General features: G+C 36.8%; 1 protein-coding gene across 1 annotated transcript; it reads left to right on the forward strand.

Moving 5' to 3' along the window:
* The first annotated feature begins 414 nt into the window (after window positions 1–414).
* On the forward strand, window positions 415–11,202 carry LOC149736039 (metalloprotease TIKI1-like). The gene is made up of 11 exons (XM_089878410.1): window positions 415–1,121; window positions 1,245–1,365; window positions 2,216–2,329; window positions 2,826–3,036; window positions 4,892–5,124; window positions 5,692–5,838; window positions 6,859–7,177; window positions 10,086–10,173; window positions 10,385–10,507; window positions 10,568–10,955; window positions 11,138–11,202. Exons 2-10 carry the CDS (start codon window positions 1,282–1,284, stop codon window positions 10,812–10,814), a joined length of 1,566 nt encoding a protein of 521 aa, XP_089734536.1. The 5' UTR covers window positions 415–1,121; window positions 1,245–1,281; the 3' UTR covers window positions 10,815–10,955; window positions 11,138–11,202.
* Window positions 11,203–16,505: the final 5,303 nt, after the last annotated feature.

The raw sequence follows: 16,505 nt of genomic DNA on the forward strand, positions 1-16,505 counted from the left end.
TCTTCGCGAAATGCCGCCTTTTTCTCAACGTGTTGCTTCACTCGTTCATTCAATCATTCATAGTTTAGACAGGAGCTAACGTGCTGTGTTGTCAGTTGTAGTGTGGTTTCACTATTTAATGTAGCTTTGCTGTATTGCGGTATATTATTGTAAACATTTGTAGTAATGGCTTTTAATATTCTTAAAGTTTGAAGAATTTTGTGTCTTTAATTATTGGACAATTAGAAACAAGAAACGGATTACGCAGTCGATCGTCAGTGTTAAGACTTTGATTTTAGTTATTTTAATCGCTATACAAAGATGAATATATGCGTTAATAAGGTGTCGAAATGGCCGTTTCTCATGTTAAAGTTATTCACTTCTTAATTTTGGAAAAAACAGAGTCGTTAAAACGAGCTATGGATAAAATTGTATTGGAAAAGAAAGTGTGGGAAAGATCGCCAGTTAAACAGCGAGGCTGTTCAACCTGATTTACTGTAAGCTTATAAATACACGAAACAAATTATAGCGAAAAAGTAACCTAAGCTTTGTAAACACATTAGAGTTTGGTAACTGCCATAGATTACATATAGCATGGATATTAATAATGTGCTAATATTCAAACCTAATAATACGTTGTACAACTAATATTGAACTAAAGCAAGCGCTCATGTGACGAGTCTATGGTCGAATTCCGAGGTTTCGATTTATTTTGGGTTGAAATCTTTGTTTATAAAGTTCCTTCGGGCGTGAGTGTGTATTTCAGCGTATCGAATTTTGACACGATTTAGACGCAGGTCATTCAGAGGGCAATAGGTCACTACGGGGCAATAAAATCCCACAGTCCTGAATGGGCGGCGATTTGAGTTGAGCATTTGTGAACAGATTATATATAACTATATGTAAACAAGCAAATACTGAAAAAATATTGTAAATCTAAACAAAATGTGTTTCCGAAATTTGTCAATTGCGATAAGTATAAAATATATAAAGTGCCGGATGCCGTATATGTATGTATATAACTTGTTAGTTTGTAGATTTGAAATGGCGCAACGCATTTTGCATTTAAACAACCGAAATGTCGTTTTTTTACCAAAGAGGCCGTGAACGCTTACAGCAAGCAACTCGACAGCGAGCATCAGGTATTGCATTGTTTGGAGGCTACAAATTCGATATGGTTCGATACGTGTACTAGATAACGCTGTAGATAGATAACATCATGTTGACGCTTGCACAAGATATTCATCTTACCTTGTATTCATCAGGATTTAAACTTCGTAATCTAAGATATAGCGCTGAGATATGGAGTTGAAGTTGTTTATGTTGATGATCTGCTGCATTCAAATCCATGGCAGTAAAACAATGAGACAACACGCGTGTACCAAGGTAAGATAGTGGGATTTTCATATATAGTAGGTTGGGGTAAGATTGTACATGGTTTTATATACAGTAGGTTGGGGCAAGATGGTACATGATTTTATATACAGTAGGTTGGGGTAAGATGGTACATGATTTTATATATAGTAGGTTGGGGTAAGATGGTACATGGTTTTATACATATTAGGTTGGGGTAAGATGGGACATGATTTTATATATAGTAGGTTGGGGTAATATGGTACGTGATTTCATAGTGGGAATTTTATATATAGTAGGTTGGGGTAAGATGGTACATGGTTTTATACATTGTAGGTTGGGGTAAGATGGTACATGGTTTTATACATTGTAGGTTGGGGTAAGATGGTACATGGTTTTATACATTGTAGGTTGGGGCAAGATGGTACGTGGTTTTATACATATTAGGTTGGGGTAAAATGGGACATGATTTTATATATAGTAGGGAGGGGTAAGATTGTACATGGTTTTATATACAGTAGGTTGGGGTAAGATGGTACATGATTTTATATATAGTAGGTTGGGGTAAGATTGTACATGGTTTTATACATATTAGGTTGGGGTAAGACGGGACATGATTTTATATACAGTAGGGAGGGGAAAGATGGGACATGATTTAGGTTGGGGCAAGATGGTACGTGATTTCATATATAGTAGGTTGGGGTAAGATGGTACACGATTTCATTCTGATTTCTCGTCCCATTTGTGGTAAACAAAGGATATTTTCAGAACTATACAACCGCATTCTCACGACTTTGAAAAGAGCGTTGTTAATTGTTAAAAATACGATTAGGAAATCTGAAACATCATTTGCTAACGACAACTATGTAATATTTCTCTCCAGAAACATCGTAATTCGTTCCTGTGGAAATTGAAGCGAGAACCTCCCGTTTATTTCTTTGGTACAATACATGTTCCCTATACGAGGGTGTGGGATTATATACCAACCAATACAAGGGTAAGATTCATATAGGATTTGTATATATTATATTGTAGGGGCGCCCGAAGCGTATATGAAATCATTACGAACATGCATGGTGCATGTTAAGACGCCTATTTTTTCCAGAAGACCTCACCCATAGAATATAGGATATCCTCTAAGCGAGGATAATTAATTGGTTATGCTAATAATACACCATTGTTTGGTATTATACCTTACCGGTGTATAGGTTTATTTCATGTTTGTCTATGTTTATAACTTTTTGGGAAAATGGTGTATTATTAGCATACCAAATAATTACCCTATAAAGTTTTGGGAAAATGGGACACTTTTTTATTCTATTTTCTTGATCCATTTGATAGAAAACAAAGAACATTTACATAATTATAAAACCGTATCCTTATAACTTCTATAGACCGTTGTTAATTGTTTAAAACACGATCAGGATATTTGGATATTATGTGCTAAAGGTGTCCCATCTTACCCCACAGTACTACGTCTATGTTTATTTCAGAAATCTTTCATCGAAAGCGACAATGTGTATTTCGAATTGAACCTCAATGACGTCACAACAGGGATGGCACTTTCGCGTTGTGCGCAACTTCCGGTTGGAATGACTGTAAAGGAGGTACTTCCCCCTGATATTTACTTCCGGTTGAAACGGCATCTTGATTACGTCAAAGGTGCAATGACGTCATGGATGACATCAGTACAAAGAAATAAAGGTAAAATTAATTAAAAATAATACTGTATTAAAATTACATTAATTATCACTAATTAGGTAATTTGAATTACTAGACTAAACACGAGCGTTAAACTTATTAATATTTTTCAAAAGTTTAAATAAATTTTTCATACTCCTTTAAAATACTTGAGTGAATTATTTGCATTTTATCCAGATATTAAGTTTCCGCAGGTTGTCAATTAGAATTAATTTTCTATTACTTAATATTTAAGTCTTCCTTCATCGAGTAAGTCTGTTTTGTGTCAAAGTAAAGCGTGTAGTCTGTCTTCTGCTTTGCGTCAAAGCTTATCTGACAGAATCTTAATGTGACTTTTGGCTCAAGGTCACGCTAGCCACGGTTTAAAGTTAGCATACAGTGTATTATACGACCACCAGTTTTAATATACCGGTCATTATAACAGTATACTTTATTAAAATATCTAAAAAAAACAGGGATTACGTCTACAATTTAAGATTGCTAAAAAATATATAGTATTGTGCGGATATGTGGGACACCTTCTTGTTGTATTTTCTCGTCTTATTTGGTGATTAACAAAGAAAGTTCAGAGAATTATTAAACCGCATCCTCACGACTCCCATAGGCTGAAGTTAATTGTTTAAAACGCGATCAGGACATTTGATTATTATGTGGTAAAGGCGGGGTAAGATGGATACCGTTACACATTTTATAATTGAAGATTGAAAATAGTGGAAACCCTTTTATAAATAAAACTTGAAACACAACAAAGTTTAAGTTTATATTAGTTAATCCTTATATTGACTAGTAGTTAGTACGCCAGCCTAAAATCAAGCTTCGTTCGGTTGAAATAAAATCGGAATTTATTTGCCTGTCCTTTTGTGAAGGGCATGCGCAAACTGTGAGGTTATTACATCATAATGGGCTTGTTTAATCTCGAATAAGGGTGCTTGAGACGTCTTTATTCCAGAATTTACTCAGTAGGACCTAAAACACACATGAAGTAGCCAGGTTATAGTGATGTCACAATACCTATTACTCATACACAATCACTATATTCTACAATACGTTTGTTGTTACTCATTGAATCACTATGGCCATTGTTACGACACAAAGACATTACCCATACTACCAGTAAAATATCTTTACCACCGAGCTATACATATGATATCTATGATCTTTACCAACCGAAAAACTAAATTATTACTATAACGATAAAAAACTACAAAATAACAGCGCCGAAAAGTAAAAAAAAACTTCTTACAAGTTAAACTACAAGCGGTCGTGCGGTTTAATCGGTAACTTCTGGGTGTGAAGGCTTAGCTGATAACGGCTAAAATTGGGATTGGATTCTAGATCTTATGTTATACCAATAAGCCATTATATAAAAGAGATTACAAAACAAATTCAATCGCAACTTTAGCTACAAATTGCTTCTTGTATCCCTTAAACGACAGTTGTAGGCATAATGGCTAACTCAAGTCTAAAACCAAGAACTTCTGTAATGCCTTGTCATAGATCCGAACGGTCACACCCTGGGTGTTGGGGTAATGAACCTATATCCCAGGCCTCAGGTATGTCTCACTGAAGACCTCACCCTTATAAAATCCATGTTATTAAACCGCCTCAGTTAGATCGAAATGGTAGCACCCTGGGTGTTGGGTTGATGAGTCAACCTCTGGCCTAAATCGTAGGTGTTCCGGTGCTGCAGAACCTTATTCATATAGAATATAGATTATAGAATACAATGAGCGTATACATTGTTGGGGTAATGGGCCAACTCTGGCCTAAACCGTAGGTGTCCAGCCCAACCCTGGCTTCCCCGCCGCTTATATACCTTACTCATATAGAATAAAAAATAATATCTGCTGTTCTCCAGGACTCACAGCCAGCTTGATGTACAACGAGATAGCTGGAGGTTGGGAACGTAAACGACCCATCTGGATCATGCTTATGATAAACGCTCTCACCAAACCGGATATCCGGTCACGTGGACTTCCGGTTCTTGACGTTCATCTTGCTCGACAGGCGGGGGTGATTGGGAAACACGTGGGGGCGATAGAAACAGCGGAGGAACAATGCGAGCCCTTTAATGGACTCAATAGATCCCAGGTTCGAAAAACTGTGTTTTGAATATTCTTTGTCCTCAGTAACATGTACTTGGTGTAAATTTATGACGGGTTAAAACGAAAAGCTTCAACATTCGTTGGGGTTCTTTGGGTAGCATTTAGAGTCTTAGAGTGCTGGAGGTAGGGCCTAAAACCTATGACATTTAGTACTGTGGGGGAAGACGGGACACTTTTCGCACATAATATTCAAATATTGTGTTTTAAACAACTAACAACGGTCTATGAGAGTCGTGAGGATGGAATTCTATAATTCCTTGATTGTTCTTTGTTTACTTTTAAATCGAATGAGAATAATATTGAAATTGTGTCCCGTCTTTCCCACCCTACTTTATATCAAGGTGCAAAGACCTCTTTCATGTAAAAAACATATAAAATACCCCAAATTATTCCTGAATCCCAACCCTCAGTAATAACGTGCCTGTCCACGTAAGATAACAACGTTTAACGTAATTTAAACCATTAGATAGAGTAATGACTCGAATCCAACGTATTTCCTATATGACACGACATCTATAGAACGAAGTAATTTACCTCATATTTCAAATAACAGGTGATATTCGCGTTGAACCAAACACTTCTTATCCAAGAGAAAGTTCGGGAAGGTCTACTTCGTATTCCTTACAACATGGATGATATGGTTGTTCAATATAACTGTGGAAATACTAACTCAAGCCTGTTTGGTGTTGGACCAACATTCGTAAGTAATGCTTCTATGTCATCTATAACTATTGAGTGTGGCTGCGATTTTAGAAGTTTAGATTTTTTGTTACTTCTTCTTATAGGTTAGCATTGTAAAAATAATGCAATAATCGATCACGCAAACGAATATCATGTTAGATAAAAAATAACAACGAATAGCGTATATATATATATATATATATATATAACGTATTAACAGGCATAATTCGGCAACGGCATTATAAAGTATTTATGTTAAAGGGAAAACAGACCGCGGAAAACAGACAGCACGTCAAGTTTTACGTCATAAATCTTACGGAATGTATACGTTTAGTATTCCACGATCATAACCGGACCCATTGTAACCTTGAGGTGTTTTTGAACCCTTCGAATCACAACTTGTATACACAGCTTATATATACAGTAGTAAGCAAACAGGATTTGGACCTTTAACTTATTATTATCTCATTTAGACCAGGCCGACATTAAATTTGAATTATACCTTGTAACTCAATGTGTTTTGACATTCGCACTTTAACCTTATGCCGTATTTTGCTAAGTGTAGCAATAATAGTTGTTGTTTCTGCTCTATATGTCATGGTATAGTTGCGGTTAGCGTACCTGCTGTTTAGCACAGAAGCAACGATATACCATTGACGGAGCGCGTGTCTTAGTAATATACATGGTAACTCGTACATGGTGTATAAAACATAACACAACGTCTGTATTGCCCAATAAACAAATTGCATTAATTCGTTGTGTTATATATTATGTGCTAACGGTAGCATCTTAACTCGGAGTAATACAGTTACGGAACTTCGTATACCAAATTTGTAAACCATAAATTGGTTTCAAAGTCCAATTTTGCGTGATAGCAACATAGTATAACTTATAGTTATGTTTATAAATTACTGGAATAACTTCCTTGTATAATCTACGAATTCTACATAATCAACACATAATAACAACCCTTCCAAACCACACGGCGGTTTCCATGAAATTGAAACTTCCTCAAAATTGTCAATTATTTTAACGACAGGTTCCCTTACGATCCAATCATCACCTGAGTACAACTGAATCTGATGACGTCATTGTTCAAAATGATGACGTCACAAATTTTGACAATTCTGATTCAATTGATGACGCAATATTTACCGATGGCGACGCTAATGGCGAAACGAACGCATCTCGTGACGTAAGCAGCGATGACGTCATAATGGATAACGCGATGGCGTCCGAGATAGACGATTACTTGAAGGAGGAATTAATCTTCCGTAGAAACAAGAGGATGGCGACAAGAGTCAAGGATTTGATCCGGAGAAGGAAAGATGAAAGTCTCTTCTTCGCGTTCGGTGCCGGTGAGTTTTATCATACGTACCCATTTGTAAAGTACATGCGTGCCCATTAAATGTAAGCATACATATACACCCAGCGTTCAAGAATAACGTCGAAACAGTGAAATTCGTTAATAGTCGTGTGTGTTTGGGGTTATAAAGCTGTTTAATTTGTTTAAAATCGTTTTAATTAACATAGTTTCCAGCAATATTTGCCTAAAGACGTATACACAAACCTAACTCCGTTTGCTGTTTTTTCGGCATAAACTCTCAAAAGTTTAGATTTTCTCGGCTTCTATTGTTTTTGAACGTGATATTTTCACCTGTTCTGTTGTCTCTCTATCGCCGACTAGCGGCCAATCAGATTCATTAAATTTCCTTGATTTTTTTTGAACTTGAACTTTTAAAAAACTGTCAAGTTGTCAAACTTCCTGGCAGGTATGGTTACACCCTCCTGCTTGTATTGTACACAAAATAATAGCCATTGTTAACGCATAGAATCATGTTTCAACCACAAAGGTTCAACCTCTGTCTGCAATGATGTAACTTTAGAGTATTCTCCAAACTAAAATCCATAAGTTTTAAAACTTTCAAATTAAATAGGATTAAACCCATAGCGAACAAAGTCTCTTGCCTTAGGTGGTATTACGCCCACAGATTATACTAAAGCTGGTAATACTGCCCTAAGCCTCCCCTAACCTATTGTACATTGTCGATTTTTGTCTGGTCCTTAATCCACGTCTGAATGAAAAGTAAACTGCACGTTTTGCGACAGTGTTTACCGAACGTTTTTGAGTCCGAACCCAAGCTAGTGTTTTGTATTCCATATGGGTGAGGTCCCTCTATAGCAAGCCACTCCCTGGGGGATATAATTAGGGCTAGTTTACCCATTGGCCCAAATAATGTCCTTCTATTATATATGGGCGAGGTACTACAATATGACACGCCATAGGACATGGAATTTAGGGCAGAGTTGGCCCATTACCCAGAATCTTGTGTTTAAGCAAAACAATACATTTAGATTTTAGACTGATGTCAAGGCAACACTAGTCTATAGTAACCACGTCTATATATTGGCGTCAAACATTTAGGAGAAGTTGTGGTATTTAGGAGAATTTCAAACTATATATTAACATAAGCTACATACAAGCTTTTTGTTGTTGTTCCTCATACTTCACTCAATCTTTACGTAGTGTATGTTCATATGTCATTGGTTACGTATTGGTATTTTTATTTTTTGCTGTTTTACCTGAAAAGTATGAAACATGCAGTATCGTAGGGTAGGATGGGACATCTTTTGGCACATGATATCCCACGTTTCAAAAGAGAATGTAAAGATGGATCATCTTACCCCAAACTACTTTATGATAAAGTATTTAGGTGTTAATAAAATGGACAGCTTTTCTCGTAACTAAACTGCCTAAACACGTAAACGCATAGATCGGTTAGTGAACTAGAACAAAATCAAACAAAGAAAATTACCTCAAACATTAATTCAGAAAAAGCCTAAAAAATGTCGGGTTCACCTTTGCACGCCACAAAGATCACAAGATTTAGTTAACTTTAATTATAACATAGTTAACTGCTTAACTAATGCCTTGCTAACCCTTTAGCAGGGTTTAGTAATTATTATTGTAAACTCCTGTCTTCATTTAAACCCCAGTGGCTTTGAAAGCTGGGTATGCTTGGTTGCGCAGCCACTGAAAATAGGGGAGGTGTGCAAACTTTTTTTAACCATTTTTTTATAATTTATTTTTAAAAGTTTAAAAAATGGGGGGGGGCGTACCCTCGAATTCTACCCTGGGTACACCAAAGGCTATATGGCCCTATACATCCTACACCCTTAGTTAATCGAATTATAAACATTCGGCTCCTTAGATCCTCTCATACCTGGTTTTAATTTTACGCTCGGTTAAATTGGAGGTATTCGGTACATAAACAAGCTACATAACATAACCTAACTTTGATTTATCTCTTCCATTACATTGGCAATTGCAAAGATTAAAATTAAATCATAAAAACGAAATACAAGATATAGCGACTAAATGAACGACCTTAAATTACGCCTGTGGATAAACCGTATGTATAACGGAGTCTCGGTTAAAAATCAGGACAGCTGTACTTTACATTTGGCTATAAAGTTTTTTTATTTAACCTTGGAGCAGTAGTTTATAGTAATGCACTGAGCATTTCACACCAATGTCCCTAGGAAGCTATTTTATATTTTTCCAAAAATCCTTACAAAAAAATACATATAAGATATCAGTTTTGAAAATCCACAAAAACGTGGGCTGAGATGCAAAAACCACGTGTTATTTTCTTTCTCTGATAGCTATACAGTTTACACCAAATATGGTATTGGCATTTACGTTGGTTATTTTTCTCATACCAAGTTGAATTCGATTGACGTGTGTCTCGTAATCCTAATCGATCAACACGATCTTAATTTGAAACTCGTTTAAACTGTTGCTGATCATAAAGTCCGGTGGTATTAACGGTAATCCTACTTCAGTTAGAACCGATGATAGTAGGGTTGGAGATTCTTAGCAAAACTGCTTGAAATAATGCTCACTATCAAGCTTGGAGCTGATAGGGTTAAATAAGTTTGGATATTTTAAAATGTTCCCGCAATGTGTTTTTCATAATTATGCCGACACCTGTGTCTGAATAACATGCTTTCGACAGCTTTGAAAAACATCGTCAAATTGAATGAGAAAAGGCATTTGTATTAGAGTGTTTTAAACAATTAACAACGGTCCATGGCAGTCGTGAGGATGCGGTTTTATAATTCTTTAAATGTCCTTTATTTACTACTAAATGGGACGAGAAAATAGAATAAAAAGGTGTCCCATCTTCACCCACCTTATACTATATAATAAACACCCCCCAAATATGAAGTAGTTTTCACAAATTAAGCAAATATGTTTTTTAGTTCATTTTCTTGGAGAGAAATCTGTTCTTGACCTGTTGTCACGTGACGGGTTCGAAATTGAGAATGTGAGAAGTAAATCCCATGACAGGTAGGTCATTAGCCCTTCATTATTAAATTTACAAATATTAACTTTTTAATAAATAAAATACGAACAAAAGCGAATTAGATGACACCGGTAATGACAGACAATGTATATGAACTGATATATCTATGGTTTTAGCAGTTACAGCCACCTGAAGATAATGTTTAACTGTTACATAAATATAGAAAACCACATCAATCTATCATTTCTGCCACAGGCGGGCAGTAAAGAGCGGAAGTCATCAATCACGTGACGAAGGTCACCTGAAGAAAACCCACCACCGGAAATCGGGAAAAAGTTTGCGAAAAATAAACGAGTTATGGAAACAAATGAAACGGAGGTTACAATTTATTTTGTGGCGTCATTTTTGTTATCTGACGTCATCATTTTATCTATGCAGATCCGAACCTGTGTTTAATGAAGATCCGTTCTTCCGGTCCCCTAATCGTCATTTCCGTTTTGAATCTGGACCGGAAACTGCGTCAGAGGACATTGGTGACGTCATAGTGGTACATCGCGATGGTTACTATGACGACGAAATACCTCGTTACGTCATATGCTACGGCATAAATGACGCAACTATAGCATCATTAAACTTAATCATGGTCGGAATTTTGACACTCTTGTCATTTTTTATGACGTGTTGATGACGTCATATTTTGATGACGTCACTTTTTGGTGACGTCACTGTTTCTCTCACTGAACTTTCCCCTTTTCTTTTCCTTTTTTAATGCTTCGAAGTCAAACAACACGATGACGTAAGAAGTTCATTATGACGTCATTACCACGTGAGTTGATTTTATTATTTTGATATTTGATGTTTTATTAATTATATTCTATATGGGTGAGGTCCTATGGTGAGGCATGCCATGGGACCTTAGATTTAGGCCAGAGTTGGCCCATTTCACCTCCTATAACATTTACTTTTTACCCGAAAAGCAAAACCCTAAATAACTTTATTATTTTCCAGGTTGAGCTTTCAATATCTGCAAGTTTCACTTCGCTGCTTTCTGTGCAATAAATATTTATATTTGAGATCTTGGTTTTCAATTTAGAACTAACAGATTGAGGTTAGTGGAAGTTTTACGAACAAGTAGCTTAAAAAGTTAGAACAGAAAAGCTTATAAAAAAAAATTTTTATTAACTTAAGAAAAACACATAAAACACGCTTAAAAAAAACACATAACACATTAAAGGTTCTATAAAAAAACATTGGCGTGTTCTTGACGTGTTGTTTAATTTCGTAAAACCGAAAACGTTTGCCGTCACTCATATTTGAGTAGCGGGTGTAATGGGCCAAGTCTGGCGTAAACCCCAGGTTCCATGGCATGCCTCACTGTAGGACCTCACCCATGTATAATAAAATGTACATATACAATGTTGGGGTAATGGGCCAACTTTGGCCTCAACCCTAGGTCCCATAGCGTGCCTTGCCGTAAAACCTCACACGTATATAGTATATAACGTGTACAGGACAGAGTAAAATTAAGTAACTTGTTTTGGTGCTAGTCACGCTACATTACATTTACAACCAACTAATCAATCAATGTACCTGAAGTCCTATTTCACGTATAACGTGCGGATAATTCTGGATTCATTCTTTGTTCAATTATGACGTAAGGTGTGGTTTGTGACGTAAGGTGTGACGCAAATTTGTATTGTCATGGCTGACGAAGCATTTTTAAACCAAGTTAAATTTGAATCTATTGCGTTTCAGAAATGTACAATCCTTTAAACATTAAGAATAGGCGTGGTTCAATAGCTTCCTATTTCAACAGGGCGTCGGTTCAAATTAAATTCAAAATAAAAACACTTTTGTTATGTGCAAGGCTTTTAAAAGCCATTTATAGTACTGTAGGTGTAAGATGGATACTGTTATCACATAATATCTTCGATTCCCTAATCGTGTTTTTTAACAATTTCCAATGCTATTTTGGAGTCTTGAGGAAACGGGTATAAAATTTTGTAAATATTTTTTTATTATTACCAAATGAGACGATAAGGGGAGTGAAAAAGGGACCATTGTACCCCAACCAATACAAAAGCATATTATAGGGGCTTCCATTTAGAAACTTTTGCGTTTTATCAGTTGTTATCAAGGTTGTATCCACCGATGTCTCACTGTGCGGTGCTTCTGTAATTCGAGATTCCGATTTAACTTTAATCTCTTGAATCGGACGACTTATAGTGACATAATCGGATCAATTCGTGAAACATCCACAAACAAACAATGAGATGAACCACGTGATCCGAGGTCATTTAAAGTTCACGCATAGATTTCAGCGAATGTATTTATCAGTGTGACGCAATTGAAATAAAAACAACAAAATTAGAAAATATTCAAAGTCATAATGACGTCATCTAGATAAAGATGACGTCACAAAGTCTTTGTTTTTATTACGAGTTTTTGACTCCCGCTTTTTCCCACACGATTCCCATTCATGAGATAAAAATAAGTTTTCATAGTGACGTAATAATGCGACGCGCGACGGCGTCGCTTTGTGTAAGCCGACAATGGAAGCGATCGATCTATTTCCATTAATTGTTTGTGCAGACTTGTGAAAAAACGTGCCAAAAACTGAAAAATTCTACGTGAGGGAGGTCTATACACTACAGCGTGGCATGCTATGGTACCTGAAATTTAGGCCACAGTTGGCCCATTTCCAAAATTCGAAAATTGTCAAAATACAACTAAGTTGTTTTATGAAGCTACGAAGCTTGTTTTTCGGTCGTTTGATTTCCGAGTGGTCCCATATTTTGATAAGCAACTTTGGTAAATCAGCTCTTAGATCAATATTTATTGAGGGCAGACCACAAAACGCGTGTCGGCGGAAGCTATAAAGATGTTATCAAACATATAATAGCTTAGTATGTGTGCTGCCTATTATGAACTATGTCATTGCTTTACATGCCTCGGCCTGTATGTTCTGGCATGGTGCGTAAAAGCTTTTCATGTCGAATTATAACAAAACATAACATGAAAAGTATTTATCTCTTTGAATAAGTGGCAAAAAAGGGGATTCACAAAAAAACAACGAGGATATACACTAGTTTACTATCAGTGCCAAGTAAACACGTGACTTAAATCAATCGGACCCTACCCTGCTATAAATTATTAAAACGTTTTTGATATATTTCTACTTTCACTTGAATTTGTCTTAATAGCAGATATATATCTGTTCAGGTGTTTAAAAGGCAGTCTGTTGGATTAGAAGTAGCGTGTAACGTGTGGTTGTGTTTGGCATCCAACCAACTCCGCTCACAGTTTGTCAATATAGAAGCTGGGGGGTCTTTAAATGGGGGGTGTAACGTTTCGTGCGCGTGTGTTGCGTGTGACATGTACATTACCTATGTGGCGACGACGAAATATTCTAAATTCCAACTTGGACCATTCTCACGAATTATACTCTTAACACGCGATACTAAGTTTCCGGGTCGGATTTCCCCCTACGTCACACGCAAAGTGACGTCACAGTGAAACAATTTGACGTAATATAATATTCTGTATATATCTTAACACGTCATATCACGTGATTTTTTCCAGAAATCAAAACCATCAAAGTGTGACCGTTAAATCGAATCCTAAACTTGCAATTTCGGATTACGTATTATGACGTCAAAATCTGGGATAATTGGAACAGCGAGTTTCTCAGATAATAGGGAATTACCCGGAGCCTGTGTGAGGTCATAATTACACGTTCATTATGCGCAATACGTCACAAATAATCTTTGGAACGTTTTTTGTGCGGTTTTAATTTGTTATTTTGAAGTGACACAAATTTGGCGCACAGTCAACTATTTGCACTTCGGTTTTTAGAAAGTTTTTAAGAACTGCTGCAACGGTTCCCAGCGCCCTAGCAAAGAAATGTAACTTTCAATTAAAACTTTTCTATACGGGTCTCTTACCACGGTCAAATAACCACGAACAAAACGAAGGATTCGCGCTTTTAACGCAGTGGTTGACAGATAACGATCGTGTCTGAAACAACGACTGCTGCAAGGCTGTACAAATAATAACCAGCAGGAGGCAAGATAAGGATTCTAATGACCCGTATACAGAAAGGTTCAACATTTTGCTGACTTACATGAAACCCTTGCACCGCAACGTGATGTGAAGCAACGTAAACTAAGCTTACATTGACCAAATATTACTTAAACCTTAACCCAGAAATTACTGCTTATACTAAATATGGTGGCGAAGGGTTTTGAATATTTTAATAAAGCTTAAAAATGCATTTTAACGTTTCAGATGATATTTTATGTTTTTGACAAGATTGCTTGTGTTTTAAGGTGTTTTATTTAGTTTTGTTGGATCATTTAAAGCTGCGAACGTTTAGTTCTTGATTTAGTTGTCGCTTTGTTGTTTCATACCAATTTCCACAATAACTTGTTTAATTCGAATCAAGAATTCCCACGCTAAGCATCGCGCGCTCGACTTCCAAACTCCGTCTTAACCCAAATCTTTGACCGGATCTAAAGCTGTGAAGAACCGAACCTGTGTCGTGGATTCGAGATCTGTTCGTCGAATCGAGGTCTCTGTGTCCGCCGGATATTCGCGATTTACCGCGTTTGTTCTGCGCTAATTTCCATTATGACGTAACGGGCGTAGATAATACGAAACATTCTAGATTTTCTGCAATTGAGAATCGTGGATCAGATTATTTGAAATGAATCAATCACTTGTTAAATCACAATGGTATAATTGGTTGGGGTAAGATGGTCCATGTTTTCATTCGATTTTATTGTCTCTTTTTGGTAGTACACGATGATTATTTACAGAATTATAAAACCGTATCCTAACGACTAAAACAGAGCGTTGTTAATTTTAATTGTTAAAACACGATCAGGAAACATAGGATATTAGGTACTAACGGTATCTACTCTACCCCACAGTACTACATACATAATACTCAAATACGTAACAAAGTTTAATATGACGCACGGTCACAAGTATTGTTTGGTCATATTTGGACATTCTCTAAATATATGACGTAGGTATTCTATGAGAACCGAAGGCCCTGGGTTCAAGTTTCACTTCGTTAGCCAGTCTGACAGAGTCGCAACTGTTGGGTTCACTGTTGGTATTTATGAGCGTTGTTCACGACACGGGTTGGGTTACTTGGGTCACTGGGGTTCGGCCATGGTGGGAAAATCGACAAAGTGTTAATGACTATTGTGGCTTGCGGTACCAGGTTTGTAACCAATGGGTTACGTTGTATGGAACAATGGAAATAATGCTAATGTTGGGGTATTATATGCAACATTAAGTCGCCTGTTATAGGTTCTGAGTCACGCAGAGTATTATGTAGCGTAGAATTGTATGTGCGTTTTGTATTTAGCTTGTTTGTCTGCTGTGTTATACTGTTACTCGAGGTGTATGAATACACCATGCATGTCTGGTGTATAGGAAGACACCCATGTTATAACTCAACAGTGAGCATGAGGTGTATAAGTACACCATGTGTGCGCTATGTGAAACCCATTTATAAATTCTGTAGCAATTAATCTTTCAGAATAAACAAGAAAATATCGAACCCGTATTGTTTGTGCTCATTGTCATTGACCGATGAAAAGTTGGGTGCGGTCTTTCTAACTTTGTTTATCTGCTATCACTCTTAACACCTTACATGTATTCAGAGGCAAACGCACGCGGCGCTTGGCTTGAAATGTTGTTTGCTTTGATGTGATCACATTGGCTGCCGTTTGCCTTTTTCTCACGGCGTTTTGTGCTCCTGCTACTTTTGAGTCAGCAGCGCGTATAAGACGACGAGTTTGAGGTATTATCACATGCGTAGATCAACTGTGGCCGGTTTGTGTCGGCTGTTGCTCATTTCAGCAGCGTCGGTAACGGTTTAGGCGCTGATGCCGTTAAGATAGGTAGAGATGAAAGAAGGTACCGGTACTTTAAGGTCAGAGAGCAAATTTTGTTGTAGTTAGAAGTTTTGGGATAAATATTATGCAGGAATAGATTTAAAAGTAAAACGCTTTGACGTATGGCCCACCAAGGTAGTTGTAGATTTATACTTAAATAGAACACCGCTAATTTTACTGCACCGTTCACGCTGTAATAAATACGCCGGCGAATCTGAGACACCGAGAGAAAGGATCTTTTGCGCGGCGTGTGAACGCTGAATTCTCCAGTTAATACGAATAATTTCGCCGAAAGAGAGACACATATTTCATTATTTCAGTTACAGCGTAAACCAAAGCTACGTGGCGTCAGTTTCGTTTTGCAGTTATGGGTATTTAAATTAGTTATAAATATAGTCAATTTTGCTCTCTACGTCATTGCGACGTCATCAATACGTCATGTACAGCGTAAATATTTTTGTTATTTT

Source organism: Ciona robusta, chromosome 5, assembly GCF_009617815.1.
Source record: "Ciona robusta chromosome 5, ASM961781v2".
Taxonomy (NCBI): Eukaryota; Metazoa; Chordata; class Ascidiacea; order Phlebobranchia; family Cionidae; genus Ciona; species Ciona robusta.